The 15,558-nt window shown below is 38.5% G+C and overlaps 1 protein-coding gene across 2 annotated transcripts in view; it reads right to left on the bottom strand.

Moving 5' to 3' along the window:
• Nucleotides 1-2,528: 2,528 nt before the first annotated feature.
• LOC133523949 (cationic amino acid transporter 3) overlaps nt 2,529-15,558 on the bottom strand; it is a 50,819-nt gene continuing 37,789 nt past the window's right edge. For both annotated transcript variants that reach the window (XM_061859674.1, XM_061859673.1), the window contains exons 2-12: nt 11,762-11,993; nt 9,722-9,870; nt 9,178-9,313; nt 8,794-8,898; nt 6,860-7,146; nt 5,402-5,639; nt 4,929-5,031; nt 4,400-4,551; nt 3,848-3,999; nt 3,288-3,396; nt 2,529-2,741 (exon numbers count right to left, since the gene is read on the bottom strand). In XM_061859674.1, the coding sequence (XP_061715658.1) occupies nt 2,632-2,741; nt 3,288-3,396; nt 3,848-3,999; nt 4,400-4,551; nt 4,929-5,031; nt 5,402-5,639; nt 6,860-7,146; nt 8,794-8,898; nt 9,178-9,313; nt 9,722-9,870; nt 11,762-11,993 (1,773 nt within the window). In that variant the 3' untranslated portion in view covers nt 2,529-2,631. The remainder of the gene's footprint in view (nt 2,742-3,287; nt 3,397-3,847; nt 4,000-4,399; nt 4,552-4,928; nt 5,032-5,401; nt 5,640-6,859; nt 7,147-8,793; nt 8,899-9,177; nt 9,314-9,721; nt 9,871-11,761; nt 11,994-15,558) is intronic.

The following is a 15,558-nucleotide window of genomic DNA, read 5'->3' on the forward strand; positions in this document are numbered from 1 at the left end:
ATTTTGACATGCTGTTTAGTTATCGATCTTTTAAATATCTTTCCAAGATCTTAAACGTGTCTTAATTATTCGAATCGGGCCGTTGATCTTATATTACCGTAGGACATGTCAATTTGTGTAAGAATTTTGCACATGGAACGAGCAAAAATATATGATCTATGGCTTTACTAAAATATTATCTCAGATATTTTTCGTACTTGCCGTTGATATCCAGAAATAAATAAAAACATTCAATTCACATAATATTTATTAATTTTCGACTTTATCAAATCACAGTTTGTTAAATTATTCTAGTTAATTATTATCATTATAATTTAATGATCACATGATTCTTACCATTACTATCACAAACACACTTACGATCACAACACATTTTTATAAAATATATAATTAAGTAATTAAAATATAAAGTCATTTAATGACTATTATTGTCACAGAATAGTTGATGTCCAAAGCTAGGAGCAACTAATCTCATAATTATATTAAGGTCCAATATTAATTAATAAAAAAAAAATACTACCTACAACTACATTAATAAATAGTGACGTAATTTGTATGAACCTTTTTTTAAGTGTTCAATTTAATGTATGATATTAATTTATCTTTAATGCGTTTCATGTCAGCATTTATTCAAAGCACTTGTAATACCGACATATTACAGAAGAAAAATTGTGCCACAATTTCGATACAATGTTTCCATGTTTTTCGGAATTAAATGCGAAAAAATTAGAATGCTGACGATAATGTACATGAGAAATCCAGTACGTTGAATGGCAAGACTTGAATGAAATGAACTTTAACGCTATGGATACAATTAAGGACCACTAGTAATAATTATACTTATTTCGCGTGAGTCTATTCCTGAAGAAGTGTAGACAAAAAGCGATCCATAATATCAAAGAGAATTTGAAATAGAGGTCGATTGTCAAAGAAAACTTTGTATCCACAGTAAATTTACTGCCCTTTTTTCGACACATTATTAACACTTCTAGAACTCCATTTGAGTTTTATCTTTATTCTGCATAATCTCAGGATTACCTCAAGTTACCAAAGGAAAAGCGGTGTCTCCCAACACAAGCATTTCTTTTGCTTACAGGGAGACTCCATCCCTTTGATTATAATTTACGTGTTTTTGTTGAATAAAGAATTTTGTATTTTTTTATTGTATTTGTATTCTTTCACTGATATTACCGGGCATCGGCTAAAGGTTGTGGCGTCATACCTTTGGCCTTTGATCTATTAAATGGCGCAACCTTTTGACACATCAGTGAAAGAATAAGGATCAAAGTCAAATGGTGTTCTAAAAGTTTTAATCATGTGTCGAAAGATGGCAGTAAATTTACTGTGGCTACAAAGTTTCTTTGACAATCCACCTCTATTTCAAATTCTCTTTGATAATATGAATGGATCTACTGATTGATAAGATATTCTTATACGATTTTTATGCGAGGGTTATTTCCAAGATCCTAATATTATAAAGGCATATTTACTTGCGTTTTTATTCCCTTTTCGAAAGTTAAACTGATATGGTATGTACAGTCGAGGAAATTGATTCTTTAGCAGTTAACGTGTCACGTTACAATGGACAGTTCTTACCATAAGTATGTACAGCCAAATTTACTTGAACCGCAAGTTGCTAAGGAATCAATTTCCGCGACCGTACCTGAGAACTAGAACTAATATACCTAATTATTAAGCTGATTCATTCATATTGTCACAGTTTCAATTTAAAACAGTATCTATTCTAAATTCCTTAGAAATACTTAATCATCCCTTGTCAAGCACTGTTAATAATTCACTTAAGGTAACGGCACCAATGTTGGACACTACAACAAATGTTAAATTATGAGTGTTTTATTTTCATTCCTGTACAATAAAGAGTTTTACTACTATTACTACTACTACTATAAATTTATTGCAAGGAAAGATGTTACGGACAAGTAATTATGAGGAGCTTGTAAGGCACTTTATCCGGGATAATAATGAAATAATCTCAAGTAACACGATTTATTATTTACTTTCAAATATTACTGCATAAAGTGCCTGATTTTTAACATCGTGCTTACTTCTGTAATTCTTTCTAATCCTACAAAAAACCAAATTACACAGCAGTTCAATGATTATCAATTAATTCAAGACGTTATTTTATTTTGTTTTACAAATGAATTGTGCTTTAAAATAAGAACTAATGGTTTTTTTTAAATACAATCCTTGTCCATTACTGGTGCCGTTAAGGCAGGATTCCACCAGTGTGCAGTACAAGCATATTCAGTATAAAAAAGCTCGTGCCGCACACTGGTGGAATCCCGCCTTTACGTTATATTATAGTAATTTATGTTTATTCACCCTTTAACACATTTAGGGCCATTTGCACCATCCCACTAACCCGGTTAACTGGTTAAACCTGGAGTGACCATGGTTACCCGTACAAATTGACACTGGGTTAACGGTTTAACCGGTTAACTCCGGGTTAGTGGGATGGTGCAAGTGGCGCTTACATTACTAACATACCTACAGGTATGCATATCTTTTCCAACCTTGTAGAAACAGGATAGAAAACTTCTACATTATTATCCTAAAAAGTCTACGTGAAAAGGTCCCAAAAGTATAAAGTCCTAAGTAGTCCCTCGATCAGAACTTGGTGGTCACCTGTTTGTCCTCGGATTTCCCGTTGCTCGTGGGCACACTAGTCTCGTTCAGAGAACTGTTCCTCACGCCGTAGAAGAAATATATTGCGTATCCTGGAAAAAAGTTAAATGTCAAATGGACCCGGAAACTGATTTCTAGTTCGTTCATAGAATCTAGACGCCGTTTAGAATTTGAGGACTACAGGCCGAAGAGTTAATAATTAAGCTATAAAATTAAATTAAGATATGAATAACGAGAAAATATAAACTTGATATTAAAAGTTGATGCCAATAAGAAGCGCTCTGACGTCCGACTATCAATCCAGAGGTCACGGATCCAAATCCTGACGGAGTCAAATTCGGAACTTATGTACGAAATATCATTTGATATTTACCACTGGCTTTACGGTGAAGGAAAACGTCGTGAGGAATCCTGCATAAATTCAAAGGTGTATGTGAAGTCCACAACCCGCATTGGGCCTGCGTGGGGATTATAGCACAAGCCCTTTTGCGCATTTATATAACGCTGTCTTGCACGTCATGAGTCTGCCAAATGTGGTCTAAATAAAACTTAAAGTTGTCATTTAAACTTGCAACTGACAGGGGGCATCTGTCTCTACAGTTCATGCACGCTTTCTATATCTATTATATACAACTCACCTATAACCAGCCACACGATGAAGCGCACCCAGGTCTGATAGTCCAACTGCACCATCAGATACACGTTCATACACACGCTCAGGTACGGAACCAGCGGTACGAGGGGCACCTGATAAACAGTAAAAAAATAACAATCATATATAAGCAAAAACCTTATAAAGTACTCATTACAATTGGTGACCCACTGAGAGGCTTGACTATTCCTTACCAAAATAAACCTATCTTGTATGAAAAAATCCCTTGTATGATATCAAAAAGACGAGCGACCAAAAGAAGATCACTTGCTTCGAAATAGCACTATATAATTTATGAGAATGAATGAAGGTTTAAATTGCATTCATAAATACTAAAAGAGGGTTAATCACGTTGAAAGTGAAAATTAAGTCTTTTATTCTTTAATTTAGCCATAGTAAATGTAGCTTATATTGATAATGCGTAGGTATTTTGGTAAAGTAGTTACGTAATGCGTAGTTCTTTTAGTAAAGTAGTTACGTAATGCGTAGTTCTTCCAGAAAAGCAGCGTAAGAAAGAAGGGCGTTAGAAGCTGTTATAGGACTTACTTTGAAGCTAAGATGCGCTGTACTCTGTCTCGGCTGTCGATACAGAATTATTAGCAGCACTAGAAGGGCAGCTCCTAAAGCTCCCAGCGCCGCGTCCAGCGCGCCTCCGTGCTCGTAAGTTAGAAGACTGCACGTTATCAGAGCTAGGACGACTGTAACAAACAATAGATTGTGATTTATTATCCATTGGAATATCTCTAGCAAAACAAGTAAATAGCGAGCTGCAGAATTGAATTTTGCGACTATATTTGTCGGTACATTAGGGAAAATAATCTAACAAACGTATGTAGGTTTAATGGATTTGTGGAGAAATACATATTGAGACTTAAAAACTGGGCCGCGAAGATTTACTTATATGGTATAATAATGGATTTGGCGATGTAGATTGAGATGGAGAGGCTGATAAGTTTTAAATGCCTCTTGAGGCCGAGAAGGTTGAAGCCTCTGATTGGCCTCGATGTTACTAACACAGTATAATGATGGAGGATGTAGCAAAACAAGCCAACAAGTAAAGTGAAGGTTGAATCTCTGTTTGGAGTAAGTAGTACTCACATAGTATAATAATGGAAGACTTGGCGATGGAGGATGACAAGTTTGTAGGCCTCTTGAGACCGAGCAGGTTGAAGCTCTGCTTGGCCACGGAGTACGGCGTCTCTGGCACGGGCTTCATGCTGGTGATGGAGAGGTCTGGCTCCTGTTCATATCTGGAATACGTCATTAATACGAAAGTTAGTAAATGAGTCACACAGCCGATCTATGCACCTAATAACCGTGTAATGAAAGGACTTGTGGAAGTAATCGCTCATGTGCGGTGTAATCGTAAAGTTTGGGCTGTCACCACGCGCGTCAGTACACGTCTTTTCTTCACAGAGCTAATGAAGGAAATAAGCACAAGGGCGTAGCTAGCTTGTGAACTAGGGGGGGGGGGTGGCAAGCTGATATCGCCGGAGGCCTAGGGGGCGGAGGGCGACGCCGCTGAGGGGCATGTAAAATTTTAACTCTAGGGGGGCAGACCCCCTGCCTGTACTTGCCCACGCCCATGAATAAGCACTCATAGCATCAGTGCAAGTTTAAGGATTACCTTAGAATGAGGACACTGGTGGCAACGATGGTGTAAGCCAGCAGGGTGCCGATAGACATCATGTCGATTAGCTGGTTGAGGTTGAACAACGCTGCCATCACCGCTGCAATAAACAAGTTGATAATACGTATTTAGTAGGTACAATACCTATACAGGTATAGTATGTGTGTGAAGACACCCAACGAAATAGATTGGAAAAAAACACACATGAATAGAAGATACATCCCAAAAAACTTGCAAACCTCAAGAGAGAGAGCATACTAATAGTAAAATATAAGTAGGTATTATAATTTCAAGTAGGAGATCTTTGAATCAACTATACCCGCTCAGGAATGTAGCAAGAAGGGATATCTTAGTCCAATTCGTGGATGTCACCAAAGGCCTGAACCCCATCGCGGCCCATGACATACAGACCTCTTGGTAGAGGAAACATGGCGTCATGTGTAGCGCCAATTGACGAATATTATGCTTACCTGACAATAAGCCACTGAGGAAAGTCGCCAATAAAGGTGTTTTGGTCCACCCATGGATGGTCGCTAAAGGCCTGAACAGCACACCATCGCTACCCATAGCATACAGTACTCTTGGCAAGGGAAACATGGCACCGAGCAGGCTGGTGCAGAGAGCAAAGATGGCACCGATGGTCACGATCCATTTGATGACGGGGAGGCCGGCCTCGGTGAACACGTGAGGGAAGGGCGCGTCCGCATCCTGGAAAGAACATAATTTTATAGGTTACATATTTATGAGTAAAACGACGCCAACTCCCTTCCCACGTGTTGTGGCATAAAGCCGGAACAACGCTAGGAAGATGATGGTTTGGTTTGGCTAGGAAAACGGCGTCAGTATTACTATTACAGGCATTTCAGCTACAAGTATTTTTTGTAAGTTGCCATCGCTTTACATCTGCTCTACAAAACTTGAGTTTTAGAATTTAAATAGGGAGTGTGTATGAATTTTAGGAGACAGCAGCAAAAGTTATTTAAGTGTCTAATTTAAGCCAAAAACCTACAACGTGCAAGGGAGCGTTCTTGAACTGTAGGCAGCACAGTAAAGATATTGGCGTGAAGTGTCAATGTCAAGTTTAAGCTTACATTTTAGGTCACAATGTGGGATTGGTCGTTCAGAGAATTGGACGTTCGAGGCCAGAACCGGCAGAGGAGCATTCGAGAAAAGTGTTGGGTACGTGACGCAATTTTTTTACACTTCTGACAAAGCTAAGAAGCCAATATTTGGCACGATAACGTTGGATAACTTGGCTTTAAATTGAACGGTATGTATAGATCGTGTTATTCACCATGACGCGAACCTTGACTCGTATTGTTATATTATTAAAGGTTAGATTTGACAAATTTGCGCGTCATCGTGGATGACACGAAGGAGTTCTGCTGGTTATTAAGGTAGCTGCCATACGTGTCACGTCTCCAACAAAGACTTTTTTGTGGAAGGCCCCCAGGCCTTCAAAACTGCACGTTCTCTACAAATACTCGCAAGAAAGAGCCATAATAAGTCATTAAGTCCTTTTACGGTCAAAAAAATGGGCAGTCCCAGTTATTGCCTTACAAAAACAAATGACAACTGTCGAGTCATAAAAACGGTTACCTTGAGGAAATAAAAACATCGTTAATGTAGATCATCTCGTTTGTCACGGTTGCGATAAAAAACGTTCATCTCTGAACAAGGTCGTCTGTGCTAACTACCTTATTGGAATTTCAGAGATCGCCAATTAATTTTGTACTCTGTATTAATGTAGAAAAAGCCATTATGCCTTTCTTTCACACTTACCAAGACCAGTAGAAAAATACGGACTCAGTTATCAACTCATCGTCTTGTTTGACGAATACCTACATGATTGGAACTGCAGATATCACACGTGATATATGATCAACTGATGATATGTGTAGTTTCTTGTATATTTTTAGACAACTAACCTGCAGGTAATACGGCCACATCATAGTCAATACGGTCGCGATGCTGAAGTAAGACACGAAAATCACCACCAGCGACATGACAATTGACAGCGGTATATCCCTTTTCGGATTTTTCGCTTCTTCGCCAGTCGTAGCCACGCAGTCGAAGCCAACGAAACCGAAGAAGCATTTAGCAGCGCCGGCCATGACGCCGGCAATGCCCCAGGGCATGAAGCCGCCCGCGCCGGCCTTGTCGCGGTATTCCTCGGGGATGTCTTCCAGCTTGATGCGCCAGTTGGCTATGTCGCCTGTGAGAATGGGATGTTGAGTATTTTACGTTTTATAAATCAGCCATTTAATCTTAACCTCTACACGTCTAGACGCAAATAAAAATGACAATTTAAAATTTAGTTGGTTTTGACTAAAATTACTATGAATGCGCTCCAAAGGTCTGTAAGCCGGATTGTTACTTACTGTACGGAGTATTCGTTGACTTCCGAATCTTCGGATTAAAAAACAGATAACATAATAGTACAGTCAGCATCAAAAGTAACTGATACGACTACGCGTCGAAAATATATACGTATCAGCTTAAAAAAAATATATGTCTCTTTCTTTTTTTATTCGCCTACTTTGGTGTCCTACTTTCTCCACTCGACCCTGTCATCGGTATTATATGTCTTTATATGAAAAAAAAAACAGGGTGGCAGATACTTTTGGAGCGTGGTTTCTTCTACGACGTCAGGTTCATCTCTTTTTAGGGTTCCGTAGCCAAATGGCAAAAAAACGGAACCCTTATAGATTCGTCATGTCCGTCTGTCTGTCCGATTATGTCACCGCCACTTTTTTCCGAAACTATAAGAGCTATACTGTTCAAACTTGGTAAGTAGATATATTCTATGAACCGCATTAGGATGTTTACACAAAATTAGAAAAAAAACAATAAATTTTGGGGGTTCCCCATATTTAGAACTGAAACTCAAAAAATCTTTTTTCATCAAACCCATACGTGTGGGGTATCTATGGATAGGTCTTTAAAAATGATATTGAGGTTTCTAATATCATTTTTTTGTAAGCTGAATAGTTTGCGCGAGAGACACTTCCAAAGTGGTAAAATGTGTCCCCCCCCCCCCCCGTAACTTCTAAAATAACAGAATGAAAAATCTAAAAAAAATATATGATATACTCTTCTTCCTCGCGTTGTCCCGGCATTTTGCCACGGCTCATGGGAGCCTGGGGTCCGCTTGACAACTAATCCCAAGATTTGGCGTAGGCACTAGTTTTTACGAAAGCGACTGCCATCTGACCTTCCAACCCAGAGGGGTAAACTAGGCCTTGTTGGGATTAGTCCGGTTTCCTCACGATGTTTTCCTTCACCGAAAAGCGACTGGTAAATATCAAATGATATTTCGTACGTAAGTTCCGAAAAACTCATTGGTACGAGCCAGGGTTTGAACCCGCGACCTCCGGATTGCAAGTCGCACGCTCTTACCGCTAGGCCACCAGCGCTTTTTTTTTTTTTATATATGATATACATTACCATGCAAACTTCCACCGAAAATTGGTTTGAACGAGATCTAGTAAGTAGTTTTTTTTAATATGCCATAAATGGTACGGAACCCTTCATGGGCGAGTCCGACTCGCACTTGGCCGCTTTTTTTCTCATTTTTGTGCTAATCATACACGACGTTATATATATGTATATTGCGTAATACAGTCAACAACCCTACTGGACTTATAAGTACACCCTATTGTCCTTATTGTGCGTGTGTTATGTTGCTGTATGTTCTATTTTTTTGCGACAGTAAATTACTTTTGATTTATTTATTTCATTATACTAATATACAACGGGTGCGATCATTATACAACGGCATTAAGGTTCTAGTGAACACTAGATAAAGTTTCGTCTGTATGGTATAGCGTTAGGAAATTAATATCTATCTAGGTATACTTACTCTTGACGGCTCCAGCAACGATGACAATTATGACAGTCAGCATATTGAGAGCCGTGAACACGTTGTTGAGTTTCGTAGACTCTTTCACTCCCACTGCCAGCAGTACTGTAACAAAATACCATCATTGAAATCTAATTAAGTAATTATAGGACCCAGGAAGATAGCAATTGCGTGTGTATGAATACCATAAAACATTTCTGGAGCAGAATATGTCTTTAAGTCACAGACTACAAGAGAGGTAGACTACAGCGGAGTGTTATATCGTGATAAAAAAATATAGAGGATTTTCCTTCCACTCTGACATCAGTCATCGCCCGCGCCATGCTGTTATTCGTCAGGCTGTTCATGTACTTCGCCATGCCTTTTAACATTAAATGTACTTACAAGTAATCATCAGAACCAGCGCAAACGCGAAGAAGTCCGGATACTCTCCCATGAACCCGACGTGCATGGGTGCCCACTCAGTCATCGCCCGCGCCATGCTGTTGTTCGTCAGGCTGTCAATGTAGTTTGCCATGCCCTGAAATATTAAACACCGCTTTAAAATCACAGTAATAAAAAGTATATCTTATACTTTAAAAAACCAGGTATGTCACACTGCTTCTCAAAAGTTGAAACGCAGTAACTCTGTATGCATTTCATACATATTAGTTACCTCATTTCTCTTTTAAGTTTTACAGTAATAGGTTCATTTATCTAATTCTAAGGAGGCTCCAAACTTTTAGAATCAACGGCCAAACTGCACTTTACACTGGACAAAACTTTAACCACTGTCGCTAACGTAAATCACGCCTGTCCGTCCTCTGTCTTTCTGAGGGCCGGATTCAGCATGTGACCAGCTTGCCATATTTTGAAGACCCCTGGCCTAATCATCAAGATATTCACGACATATTTACCTTATTTAAGTACAATGTTGAGAGTTGCTTACCTTTGCCACGCTAGCGGTTCCTATCACGTACTCCAAAATGAGGTTCCATCCAATGGTGAAGCCAACGAACTCGCCGACGCTGACGTAGCTATACACATATGCGGAGCCCGCTTTGGGCACTCGGGACGCGAACTCGGCGTAGCAAAGACCTGTTGGAAAGAGGAGTTATATAGTGTAAAGATGGAGTCTCTTAACTGAGAGATTCGGCTGTATTACCGTAGCGTAGCCCGTACTTTTGGAATACGGAAAGGACGCGGAAGAGTCTAAGGCTTAAAATCTTAGTTATATCGTTCCATTTCTCGGCCCTGATCGTATGGCCTTAATACAATGACGGCCGCGAAATGGAGCTACCTATATAACTAAGATTTCCAGGTTATGGTGTATGCATAACATATTCGGGTGCATAATACAGGGTTATTCAGGAGACGTGAGCAGGATCAAGCTTGAGCATTCAGTATGTTATAAGCAACTGTTTCGTACCAGTATTTGTGAGATTAACGTTCTTTTATTTTTTACTGTTAAAAAAAATGCTTTGATTTATTTACGCCATGTATGGTCACCCTCTTTGTTTTATCCATAACAAGTGACAAATTGAATGTCATCTGCAGGGCTAAGATGGACGGTTGTCTATCATTTGTCACCATACCTGTCACGCTCTAACAAATATGTAAGTGCGAAAGTGACGTATGATATGACAAGTGACAAAAACACGACCATGATACCGCTGCTGGTTACTTTAGAAAAATTGTATCTCACTAAAGTGTGACATTTTGTTTTCTTCATAATCAAACTGCTGTCATAACGGTTAAAGAGGTTTTATCTTTCTTAATTAAGTGTTGTAGGGTGTCCATGATTGTAGATTATCAAATTTGTCCTTCCCAAAAAGTTAAATAACAGAAATAAAGCGAGATTGTTTTACTTAAATATGATGATTAACGGTTCATTAACATTTACTGATTGTGTATGCTTAGTCCTGCTCACGTCTCATGAATCACCCTGTATATTCTTTTGTTTCACGCTCAATGAAATATTTAGAAAAATCTGTACAACCTGTCTTATAGACAAGTGCAAGTGCTCTACGTAGACAGGCAACTTTTGAATCCGATGTAAAACATATCCAGCTACGAGATTACTTTGTAACTAATTCTTAAAATTATCTTAATTGACTGTGTTTATGGTATTTAAGACGCAATAACATTATTTTGTGAAGTATCTGCATTACTGTAAGCCTTTTAAGCCGCTACGCACTTTCCGTTATTAAGATAGCGGTTTGTTTGGTATGATATCACTTTTAAGATTTATATTACTGCTTGCACTGTTATATTAAGCGTTTAAGGTAGGTGGTGAAAGATTAAGTATACCCGGGTAAGATCGGATGGAAGGTTAGATCGTATGATCGTAATTGCAAAAGTTAGTTTTTAATGATAAAAAACCGTACGTTTTCAACATATCCAACTTATTCTCTTTGCTTTAGATCTGGAATTAGCTATAATTATATTGTTTTTTTTTGTGACGTCCTTCTAACTCTCCGAAAAATAGACCGGTCTTACCCGGATGTACCTTAAATTCTTGAAACCTTAAAAAAACTTACTTTACTCGTATTAACTGAAAGTAATACTCCTTACTTAGGGCACCAACTGTCGCAACTGGCTTGACTATCATATCATATCATGACCACTTTCTCTTTAAAAATGCGACATCTAGGGCTTTTAATCACGTTACATTTTGGGCTTTTTTTTTTTTTTTTTTAATATAGGACATTATTACACAAATTGACCAAGTCCCACAGTAAGCTCAATAAGGCTTGTGTTGAGGGTACTTAGACAACGATATATATAATATATAAATATTTATAAATACTTAAATACATAGAAAACACCCATGACTCAGGAACAAATATCCATGCTCATCACACGAATAAATGCCCTTACCAGGATTTGAACCCGGGACCATCAGCTTCGTAGGCAGGGTCACTACCCACTAGGCCAAACCGGTCGGTCAAATTTTTAATTTGAGGAACTTCATCAAATGGAAACTTACCAGCAAAAGCTGACGCTATAGCAGCGACCAAAAAGCTTAACGTCACAGCGGGCCCGGCGACCGTCTTGGCCACTGCCCCAGCTAGCACGTAAACGCCAAGACCCAACGTACTGCCTACACCCAGGGCAGTAAGGTCTAGAAGCCCTAAACACCGGGCGAGTTTCGTCGAGTTGTCACCATCGTCGAGACGCTTGCACCGGCGGAGGACGTGGAGGATGCGCGCGCAGCCCATCTGGAGAAAGAAGAAATGTCTATTAAATCACGTTGAAAGGCTTGATCTTTATAGGAAAAAATCGTCGCTTTAGGTGAGATTCGAACTTGAGAATCTAAGACAGCCAACAGGCATTTGAAAACCATTATAACTTAAAGTTTACGCGAGGATACGGTAAGCAATTTAATGAGGTTTGAGATGAATTGTGTTGTTAGGGCTATTATGTGTCTTGTCTTGAGGCAGATTTTGCGATACACTGAAGGTATTTAGGTACGGTCACAGACTTTTATTGTTGATGGTCACTCCTTCAAGAACGAATTGAGTTCATATTATTAAATAGGTACATTTAAAATAAATAGAATAAGTGTAGTGTGTATATATGTACCTAATAAATGTTACATTGTTCTCTATGAGTGTCTCAAGAAGCATGTTTCTAAGTGGTTTAAGGCTGTTTCCACCGGTCGGCGCGTCTTCAATTCGCGTGTAAACTTGAAGATAGCGAAAAGATTAAATCATATCTAAAGAACGCACTTCACATCAAACATCAATGTTAGAAAATCACGACTGGTTTATTGACCTGGAGGCCACTTAAAAATTTTGAAATTAAAATGATAAATTTACACCATTTAGACGGTGTCTGTTTGTTATCATTCGCCTGGTTAGATTCACTTTTGTACAAATTTTCTATCGATATTCAGAGACAAATACTTATTTCTCTTTTTTTTTTTCAAATTAGTACGCAGCGTGTGCTATTAATGCTTGAAAATGGAGACCTAGGCTTTCCGAGACATTTTTTTTTTAATTCAAAAAATGACATGTCGCGCGGGTTTTATTATTCTAAATTTACAGTAGGTGGCGGTATGACCGCGGGCCAGGAGCGTATTTCGTCAGTCATCGCCTCCCGGCTGATACTTTGTCAGATGATAGTTTAGATGTTGTTTTAAATTAATAAACCGGTTGTATCGCGGTGGAAAGACCGTCAGCTGTAAAATGAACATGTAAAAAATATGCCCCTTCCCACTTTATGTGCGGCAAAGTATGCGTAATGTGTAAATTGCGTAATCCATTGATGGCTTTTCAGGCGTTAATGCAAAGTTCCATGAAGATTTGTTATTGCTAACATTAAAAGGTATAGCGCTTATTTTTACATGTAGCATCACTCACAGCATCAGTATACGTCCGTGATAAATATACACTATATATGTAAACAAATCCTAATTCCTGATGACTCAACGTCATGGTATAGTAGCGTGACATATTAAGGTGCCGTAGGTTCAGAGAGCAAAGTTTTTGAAAAATCGTACCGCTTTTTTAGCTGATTATATGGTTGCCATACATTTAATATTTAGCTAATTATATTTCTGCGATTCAAATCCTGATTTTTTGACTTTCGCGCGATGGAAAAAAAAACACGATCATAGGTCTAAAACGCACTTTAAAAATTTGTAACAATTTATGCACAAAAGCTTAAAATATGAAAATTGCTTCTAAAAATTCGAGGTAATTCAGCAATTCCTTTATTATTTTTACGCTTCCGTACCTCGAAAGGAAAAAACGGAACCCTTATAGGATCACTTTGTTGTCCGTCCGTCTGTCTGTCTGTCAAGGCCCTTTTTCTCGGGAACGCGTAGAGGCATCAAGCTGAAATTTATATCAAATCTCCAGGTCTACTCTCCCTTGGGGCTGTGAAAAAATCAAACTTCTAAGCCAACGCAATCAAAAGATACAGCCGTTTATGCCGCAAATTTTCGACACTCGCAAGGGAATCAAAACTTACAGGGTACTTCCCGTGAACTCAGAATCTTGAAATTTGGTACGAAGCTACGTCTTATAGCACAGATAAATGAAAAATTGCGAAAACCGTAACTTTTTGCACGGAACCCTCGCCCTTGGCCGGTTTTTTAAAACTTACAACAAATTAAAATTCAAAAACATGATATCCGCGGTCTTGAGCATGCACATCCATCTCGCTTACGCTTGCGCTCAGTGAGAGTGAGAAAACACGAAGCTACGGGGGCTTAACATAAGTACTTATCACGCCACGGTAAATAATGCCCCGCGCATGGTAGCGGTTACTGATGTCTTTATTCTTGCAACTTCGATACTTTCACACTGTCACATGTGTGTTGCCGATCTTATTTTTATTAAGAGTCTTATTAATGTCTTTCCCATCACGGAACAATGGTGTTCCGGACCTTTGGGAGGCGTGCGCGAAGCCGAAACCAACACGTAGAGGCCCTTTTGACACTTTAATGAAATGTAAGGGGTACACCTTGCGGATGTTGCAATTAATGTCATGTTTACTAAAGCGAAATAATCAAAACCAATATCGGGCTGCATTTAGGTACCATCGTCGGTATAAATGTCGTCGATAGTTAGTTGAATTTTCTTAAGCTTTATTACAATGACATATAGCCTACCAACAGTCAGTTGCCTATACACAGATAATTGTATAATACATAAATATAGCACTACATCAAACATATTTTCTAAAATTCGATGAGCTACCTACACATATCGGCATTTTATACCTATTTGATAAAAATAAACACTTTGAAATAGTGTTTCTTTATATCAAAAACCAATAAAAAATAACATAACACGTTTACCTTCGTATTTAGTGCATTGGCGCGAGGACTTACCTAACTACAGCAGGTACCACATTTATAAATATTTATAAAGCTGTCCTGTCTATAAATACATGTTTGCAGTGGGTTTGACCTAATCGCAAAACCAATTTTTTATCTATTATAATACCTATACGAATCCTGGGTAGTCTAGGAAACTTGTCCAGGTAGGAGACGAACCATTTTATAAAAATACCGACCAAGTGCGAGTTGGACTCGCCCACCGAGGGTTCCGTACTTTTTAGTATTTGTTGTTATAGCGGCAACAGAAATACATCATCTGTGAAAATTTCAACTGTCTAACTATCACGGTTCATGAGATACAGCCTGGTGACAGACGGACGGACGGACAGACAGCGGAGTCTCAGTAATAGGGTCCCGTTTGACCCTTTGTAACCTAAGTGTCTTATAAATATTATATATTTACGAAAAAATGATCTGATTTCTGAAATTTCAAGAAAATATTATTACGAGCTGGGGTCGAACCCACAGCCTCAGGTATAGACGGGACGACGCGACGCATATAGGATGCCTTACCGCTAGGCAGTGCCACGTAATTTACTGCTCATTACATAATATGCAAACTAATTATAACATTACTGTATTTTTGGTTATAATCGTGTTGTCTTGAAAAAGTTAGTTGGTACCTAATTAAGTAGTAGGCAATTGACGCAGTTTTAAAAATATAGGAAAGATTGTGTAAATTTTACTCTAATTAAGAGGCTGTCAATACCTAAAGCGCGCACACTGTCTATTTCTATCGGAGTAAATGAGATAGCACTGTCGCATGTTACTGGGCCTGGGCAAGGGAATAATAAGAAAAATATTTAAATAAAAAAAAGTGGATTATTAGTGTAATATTTTACTCAACCACGGTTTAGATATAAATGTTTTGAAATTGTGATTTTAATTGCAGACCCATAAGTCAAAACAATAAAGACATAGAACCGTTTAATTGT

Source organism: Cydia pomonella, chromosome 13, assembly GCF_033807575.1.
Source record: "Cydia pomonella isolate Wapato2018A chromosome 13, ilCydPomo1, whole genome shotgun sequence".
Lineage (NCBI taxonomy): Eukaryota > Metazoa > Arthropoda > Insecta > Lepidoptera > Tortricidae > Cydia > Cydia pomonella.